At 46.5% G+C, this 8,253-nt stretch overlaps 1 protein-coding gene across 4 annotated transcripts in view; it reads right to left on the reverse strand.

Moving 5' to 3' along the window:
• LARS2 (leucyl-tRNA synthetase 2, mitochondrial) overlaps positions 1-7,794 on the reverse strand; it is a 152,446-nt gene extending 144,652 nt beyond the window's left edge. For 2 of the 4 annotated variants that reach the window (XM_004760823.3, XM_004760821.3), the window contains exons 1-2: positions 7,650-7,792; positions 5,074-5,328 (exon numbers count right to left, since the gene is read on the reverse strand). In XM_004760823.3, coding sequence (XP_004760880.1) covers positions 5,074-5,307 — 234 coding nt within the window. In that variant the 5' untranslated portion in view covers positions 5,308-5,328; positions 7,650-7,792. Of the gene's footprint in view, positions 1-5,073; positions 5,329-7,548 lie in introns of all 4 variants that reach the window. The other 2 variants (XM_004760822.3, XM_045080902.1) reach the window with 2 other exon arrangements.
• Positions 7,795-8,253: the final 459 nt, after the last annotated feature.

Here is an 8,253-nt window from a genome sequence, read left to right on the forward strand (position 1 = left end):
GCAGCTCTTTCTGCCCACGGCTCCTGTCCCAGGGCTTTGATAAACCACCAAAGACACCAAAGACGTCTCAAAAATTCTTTCTTGGTCGTTGGCTCCGGACCTCACTCACATTCTAAAACTTTATCACTGTGAGCTTATCTTTCAACAGCCAAAGGTGAAATGGGAAAGTAATGAGAAAATCAGAGCCAACGAGGCGAGAAGTTTGTTGTTTCCCAGGGGCGATCTACAGACAGCCTCACGCCAGGGTTAGAGAACCTTCCAGCTGCCAAAGACACAGCTGCATTACAAGAAACAGAAAAAACGGTACCCGCTTCCAAATGGAATGAACGCAGGGCAGGGAGTCCTTCCCGGATGGCTGACTTTGGGTTTCTGCACCGCCCGAGGAAAGAAGGCTCCAAAGGCGTCACGGTAGTCATTTAACTGATTGCTAATTAGGGATCTGCGGTTCAAGGGCAAGGGCTGGGTTTCATCATCTCCCTCTCCCCGCCACCCCCCACCTCCTCACTTCGGGAGTTAAATACCCAGCCCCACAGAGTACTTAGAGCCAAAGGGCATTTTTTTTCCCAGCTACTCAGATCCTATCCAGGTGACAGGAGCGCTCCTCCTACCCAGCCTTACATCCTCTCATGCAGAGCTCTCTGAAGAAAAGAAGAAGAGATAACTGCCGGTCTCTGAGGTCGGGACCTTCTGATATTAACACTCTTTCATTGATTTCTGCCTTCCTTTTCCTCTCTGCCCTTTTTCCCTTCCTGCGGCACTGCTAGAGTTCCTTCAGGTTTTGCTTCCCCCAAAGTAATGGAAACAAACGCAAAACAATATACATGACCATTCCTTCGTGTATGGAGGGGGTGATATATGTTTTGCTAAGTATTTGCATGATGATCATTGACGCAGCCAATTACAATCAGGGGAGCAGAAGACACCAGAAGTCAGATTCTTTCCAAATCTCATTTGGCTCCTTGCTTTAAAGTTCCTTCAGCAAAGAAGTTAAACAAACCTTTAACAGGGCCACTAACATGTGGCGAAACAGACTAGAATGTTCTCTGCACTGCCCAACCTCCAGAAATGACCAATGAGGGGGTTAAGTGAAGTTGCCTAAAGGAAGAAAAGGGAGAAGGGAATACACAGGAGTCTGGAAAAGACACAAACGGGAAAATCACGTAATGCTCAAGTAACAACTGCAGCTGATTTACATAAACGGATGGAAAGCATCCATTAGTGATCACACGTTTTAACTGGAAACTACAGACTCGTAACCCTTGGAAAACCTCAGGAGACTGGCCCTGAGGTGTGGAGTCGGTGGTGACTCAGGACTTGCTGTCTTTAAGAAGGGAAGTGACTTGTAAACTAGTCCTTGTAAACTAGTGCTTGTAAACTGGTCCCTCAAAGTAGGCACAGACCTTACTATGTCACTCTGTATAGAATCAGAAGCAAGCAAACTGTCTATTCCGTCTGAGCCTTACTCCTTCTCGTAATGGACTGGGTCTATTGCCTTTTCTTGGGGCATTTTTAGGGACGTGGGGAAATACCCATTACAGGGGTCTTAAGGATCTGGAAAAAAATCAATAAAATCCTTGATATAAACCATTTCTCGTTTTTCATTTTAAGTCTTTACATGAAGCCCATTTATTATAATCAATTTGTTTCCGTTAAGAGTGACAGATCTATTTTTTTTTATATCATGTTTATTTAACAACTGATCTTACTGCAAACATTTTCCACATACGGCTTCTTCATGACTCTCTTTCTGGTAGGTCTGTCCAACAGAGATTTAATGTATAGCACAATTGAGTGATTCTTCACACACTAACTAAGCCAAACTCCAAAACGGAGCTTACAGAAGATATACAGGAAAGCCCTACTGGCCAAAGTCTTTAATATTCATGACTATTTTTGTTTATTGCAGAAGAGGTATTCTGCTTGCTTTGTGTCCCTGCTTTTTGCTTTTCTGTGTGAATTAAGTTCATTTCCCTCCGTGATAATGAAATGAGTTCTATCCTCTGCGGATGGCAAGAAGGAATTATGGGGGTTTATGGTAAAACTGAGCAGGAATCTGATTGAAGGGGAAATTTTCATAATTATATAAAAGTATAAGAATGTAAGCCTTTGAAAGAAATTAAGATTGTAAGTGATGGCAAGAGGGTGGTTTTTATAAGTGGGACCTATTGTTTTTCCCAGCTTCTGACGTCAGGAGAAAGATAACTCTTGCCTCTTTATAGATCACGTTCCAAAGCTGTCGTAGACTTAGAGGGGACAGACAGAGGGAGCCTGGAGCCCTAGTTCTGGCCCAAGCCTTGCCACCAGCTGTGGGACCTTGGACAAATTCCTGCCTTTCTGAGCTCAGAATCTATAAATCAAAGGTGAGCAACAGAAGGTCCCAGGCACGTATCCCCATAAATAACCAAACCTCCCTCTGAGCCTCTGTTTTCTTACTCCCCCCATATCCCCAGGGTTGTTTCAGGATTAAATGAGGTAATATATGGAAGATAGTACCGACATATAGTAAAATGCTCTTTAAATGGAACTTTGTTCAGTAATGATGATTAAGGGGGTGTCTGGGTGGCTCAGTGGGTTAAGCCTCTGCCTTTGGCTCAGGTCATGATCTCAGGGTCCTGGGATCAAGCCCCACATCGGGCTCTCTGCTCCTCCGGGAGCCTGCTTGCCGCCCCCCCAACCTCTCTCTGCCTGCCTCTCTGCCTACTTGTGATCTCTCTCTCTCTGTGTCAAATAAATAAATAAATCTTTTAAAAAATGATGATTAAGGTGATCATGGCAAGACATTCAACTCCTGGATACTCATCTGGGTGGATTTTAAATAGATCTAACACCAGAGTGAGGTCAATGATAAAGGCTTCAAAGTCCACGGACATCTAGTTGTCTCCTTAGTTCCTGACAAAGATACTCCACACGTTCATCCTCCTGGATCTTTTACTGATGTAACATTTCAGTTTGTAAAATGTGTTCAGCCACATTTTCTCATCCGATTCTCGAAACAATTCTGTGAGATAAACAACGCGAAGAATCTGAGGATCGGGCGCCTGGGTGGCTCAGTGGGTTAAGCCGCTGCCTTCGGCTCGGGTCGTGATCTCGGGGTCCTGGGATCGAGTCCCGCATCGGGCTCTCTGCTCAGCGGGGAGCCTGCTTCCTCCTCTCTCTCTCTGCCTGCCTCTCTGCCTACTTGTGACCTCTCTCTCTATCAAATAAATTAAAAAAAAAAAGAATCTGAGGATCAAGGAGGTTACAGGATGTGGCCGCGAGCACACTGCGGTCTTGAGGCCGAGCCCACCCTATGGCCCTGGTTCCTGACTGGACATACAGAATCTTCTCCACCTCACCATTCCCCAGAACAGACCCTGAGAGGCTGCTCCCAGGAGATCGCCCTCAATATCCCTCCAGCTACTTCCCTAATTACTGATACATAATTTATGTTGATCCATTTAATTTTCTAAAAGAATTTATTATGTATTTATTTATTTATTTAGAGTGTGCATGTGCATGAGCTGGGAGAGGGACAGGGGGAGAGAAAGAATCCCAAGCAGACTACACTGCACGCAAAGCCCAACGTGGGGTTCACTCTCACAACCCGAGATCACGATCTGAGCCAAAACCAAGAGCCAGAGGCCCAGCTGACTGAGCCATCCAGGTGCCCCTTGATCCGTTTAATTGTTTTAAAAAACCATATACTTAAGAAGAATGAGATGCCATAAAAATCAGTAAGCTGTAACTTCAAGATGTGTAGAAGCTACTAACTTATAATCTAAACCAAGAAGACAAAGAAACAGAAGAAAAGCTACTTTGACTCTCCGTGTCCATAATGAAACCGCTCCCTAGTTTGTTTCCAAAATGCATTCGGCTACCTGAGTCTGGTCAGGTTCACGTGAAGGCTCTTCATGCCCTGCGTCAGGCTCTCATGGTACAATCACGCATCCTATTCCAATTGTCCTTTCTATCATTCCATTTGTTATCCATCACACCTCTCTCAAGACCAGAGTGTCTCCCTGACCCATTCCCAAAAACATCCTCTTCACTTTAACACAAACAACTGCCCCAGCAGTCTTCAGTGATCCATCTCACAGAAGGAATGAGTCTGAAAAGAGCAAGAAGTGGGAGATGGGAAATGGCCGAGTCTAGGGAAAGGCGGTCTCTTGCAGTTATGTTAACTCAACTGCTTGCCTTTGGCCTCATCTCTTCGATTAACTGTAGAAGGTCCGTATTATTTGGCAACTATTACAAAGGGAGGATAGAATTTAAGAGTAAACTATCTTCTAGTGCTTGGCTCTGCTCAGAGTCAACATTTCATGCAACGAATCACATCTCCCATTTGTTACTTTGACCAACATCAAGAAGTTAGGGCTACCACACCCAAGACCAATCCCTAACAGACTGGACTCCTAGAGAAGGAACCAGCATCCAATATGGTGCCTCAAGGAAACTGGGTACAACCAAATACTGAAGATAATTCTAAGTAGAGAGCTAAGCTGATGCATCCCAAGCAGAAGCCAACAGTTCACTAACTCACACAACTGCCACTGCAAGGCTGGCTCCCAGGCCCAGATCACACAAGGGAAGGGCTGGTACTTCCCAAACCATGATGCTGAGGTGGCAGAACCAGGTTTGAGACCAAGGTCTATGCCAGGGAAGAGGCAGGTGCTTCTCAGAATATGCAGATTCAAAGTTCCACAGGTGAGGGGTCCAGGTGCCACTCCTGGAGCTTTACATGTGACCCCACCAGATCCCTGTGTGCTGCCCTACCATGCCATGGACCAGGAAGGACCCTATCCCTGCCGGATGAGTCCTGATGACTCTCCCCAGTAAATGCTGTTCCAGAATGCCCAATGGGGTGAAACCCTTCTAACCACTATCCTTGTCTGATCTCATGTACCGCTCAAAAACATCCTAGGAAGCACTAGTATTAGCACTGTCCATAATAGATAACAAAACTGAAGCACACAGTCAATCATTCAGTTCAAGGTCACATACTTAATAACTTATTTGAACTTGGGAAATCTGACCCCAGAGTCCAAGTCCTTATCCCCTCTTCTCTACCCTCTCAAAACTCCTCAGAATACTCACATCAGCTTCTGAAATTTTGGAGGCCTGTTCTTTTATTCGGTGATGCCACCATTTCTCGACTTCCTTTCTTGTCTGCAGTGTGTACTCTTTCGTCCACTCTCCAGTGGCACTGTATATATCTCTGGTGCATCCCAGAATCACTCTCCTTCCCCTGCTGACGATTCCTGGCTGACCTTCTAGGTGGCTTTTCAGAAAAGAGACGTAAAAGCCCAGTTTCCGCCAAGCAGAAGCCATTCTGCAGAAGGTGGGGAGATCCTGAAAAAGAGGACAGAAAGCACACACTTAGGAGCTGCCCGGGACCCTCTCGTGTGAGTTTGTTCTCCCGTTTAGTCTAGAGTTCCCTGAACATGCACCTGCTTTCTTCTTATCCTTCTCATGACTTCCTTCCCTGAAAACTACACCACAGAACTTCAGCTGAGCTAAGCACACACTCTTTAATGGAAAATATAAAGGCACCCAGTGTTTCCAAATGCCAAAGACACAAAACTCCCACAGGAACAAGGGGAGACTACCAGCTGGGCCAGCCCCTGCCACAGGCTCCCTGTCTCCTTCCCCCATAGGCCCGGCCCAGGGTCTATCTAGCCAGCTTCCTTCCCCATCATCCAGGCTTCAGAGGAGCTCCAAGCACATGCTGGCCTGTCCCGAGGCTCAACTGTCAGAAGGCATCTCAACACCTGAGAATGTAAATGGATTCCACCTCTCTGGGGAGCAATGTGGTAATAACGTGTCTACACCCAAATGGGGATCCCCAAGACTCAGAGGGACACAGCATAAAGTGTATGCAGGGCTACAATATTGATTTAAAAAAAGGAAATTTTCAATTTTTAATATTTATGGCCCCTGCTCCTGGGCTCCCTGGGAAACTATACTTTAACATTTACCAAAATCAAAATGATTACGCAAAACCTCCAAGTATGGGCTGCACACTGCCCATCTGCTGCATTTATGAAATAACCAAAAAGGAACATTCCAAACAAAGATTATTAAAAAAAAAAAAAAAGGAGAAACTTCCCTTGTTCCCATAAGATTAAAGGCATACAGCCCTGCATAAACTAGAAGTTTAAGGACTGCAACTTTCTGAAATGTCCTTTGTCTAATGATATGTAACTTTTTATGTAAAAAAAAAAAAATACAATCCTACACCAAATGTTCCTTTGCTGGAGCTTATATAACCCTACACCAAATGTTCCTTCACAGAGCACTCTCTTCTTTGTGAAGACTGTGTACCCCAGCAGCTATCCTAACTTGGCCTTGAATAAAACTCACTTTCTTTTAGAAATTCTAAAAGGTTCGTTCAATGTATCTCGACAATATACTACAGAACTTCCTGATGCATCAGACCTGTTCCCTTCCTTTACTTTCCAGGCCCTGCTCTTGGACATTCCACCACCAAAGCCCTGATCCCTGGCTTCTTCCTGACAACAGATACAGCCATTTTATTAGAGAACTATAACCATTCCAGCAATGTGAAAGGTGTGGCTCATGTCTTCTATTTAGAATCAACTTGGCCCTTTTCTTCCTTAGCTCTGTCTCATCTAGTTCCTTGCCTAGAGGCTTGGAATCTTGTCTTTTCTTCCACATCTTTCCAAAGCATCAATCCCCACTACTTCACTCCTTTTTGGATAGTCAGTCCTGACCTCACCCTCACTTGGGGCTCAAGTTTAGGTTTTCTGAGAATGATGAAGGCAGCGACATGTGGTTAGAATGGGACAAGCCTGAGAACTGGACCTGAAATGACAATCATATATGGGCAGAGAAACGTATGGGAAGAGTAGGAAACAGGCAAATAAAGAGAACACAAGAAAGAAGTACATGAGGGCATCTGTGTGCACCCAAAAGAAAATGCGCAAGAATGGATTAGGGAAAGTGCATCTTAAAGAAGACAAATTTTTAACAAAAAATACAATCTTGGCTTTTGCAAAGACTAATTCCGGGTCGCCTGCGTGGCTCAGCTCATGATCTCAGGGTCTGGGATCCAGCCCCGCATCAGGCTCTCTGCTCAGCAGGGAGACTGCTTCCCCCTTTCTCTCTGCCTGCTTGCGATCTGTGTTAAATAAGAAAAGTCTTTAAAAAAAAAAAAAAAAGGCTAATTCCTTGGGGGACTTCAGGCAAATCCTATCGGGAACCTCATCTTCCTTCTAGGATGAGGTGGTAAATCCACGTGATCTCTGAGGGGTTGCGAACTTTAATGCAGTGGCAAGGATCTCTGGGCCACAGAGATGCACTGGACGGCCTTTAACTGAGTCCAAACCCCCCAGCCCAGGGAAGCAAAGATCCAGGGATTAACTGGGGCAGAGGAGCAGTAGGAAGGGAACTTGAATACAAGACTACGTGTACATGTGAATTCTTCTGGTACTGGAAAAGGTCCAGAGCTACAGTCAGGGTCTTTGGCTCCACAAGTCTGAAGACCCGGATCTCAGAGACTTCCAGGTCAGAAACTGCAGGGTTCCGGGGACCAGCGAACTCAGCCCTCACCTTCCCCTCCTGCCTCCAGCAAGTCGGAACCTCCCGATCCGGGAACAGAGTTCTCCTCTCCAGAAGCCTCTCGTCCCGTTGAGCCCCGGGCTGGGGTTTACCTGCTCACAGGCTCCGGCCTGCGGCTCCTCACGCCTCTGTTTCCACCTTTAGGCGAACACTGCCAGGACAGTCACTATGGGCGCCGCCATGTTGGCAGAACAACAACTTTATCGGTAGCGGCTGGCGCAGACACAGACAGACGGGGGCGGAGCCGAGGAAAGCGGAGCGCTGCCGGGGATGGACTCCCGGCAGTCTGTGGGGCGGAGGCAGCTGCGTGACGGCCTCGGGCTCCGCCCCCATTCCCAGGCACCGCCTCCCGGCCTCCAGCCCCGCCCTTCGGCCCAGTTCTCTGCCCTGTCTCTGGCTTCACCAAAACCAGAAACTTAGGGGTCAGGTTATTCCAGGTGCTGCAGACCTGTGAGAGACATCAGTTTAGTGGCCCCAGAATACACTAGATGGCAGGTAGAGTAAAGAGCACTGGGGGAGTCTTGATGTCTGGATTTGAATCGCGGCTTAGCTACAACTGCCTGCCGGATGTGGGTAGGTCTTATGACCTCTTATTCCTTAACGATGGTTCAGGATCTTCTTCCATCATATTCCGTGATTTTATAGCCCTGGGAAGGGAATTATCCGGCCATGACTGGGGGTAAAGTGTACTTTTCT

This window comes from Mustela putorius, unplaced genomic scaffold, assembly GCF_011764305.1.
Source record: "Mustela putorius furo isolate JIRA1106 unplaced genomic scaffold, ASM1176430v1.1 tig00000095_pilon_pilon_pilon, whole genome shotgun sequence".
Taxonomy (NCBI): Eukaryota; Metazoa; Chordata; class Mammalia; order Carnivora; family Mustelidae; genus Mustela; species Mustela putorius.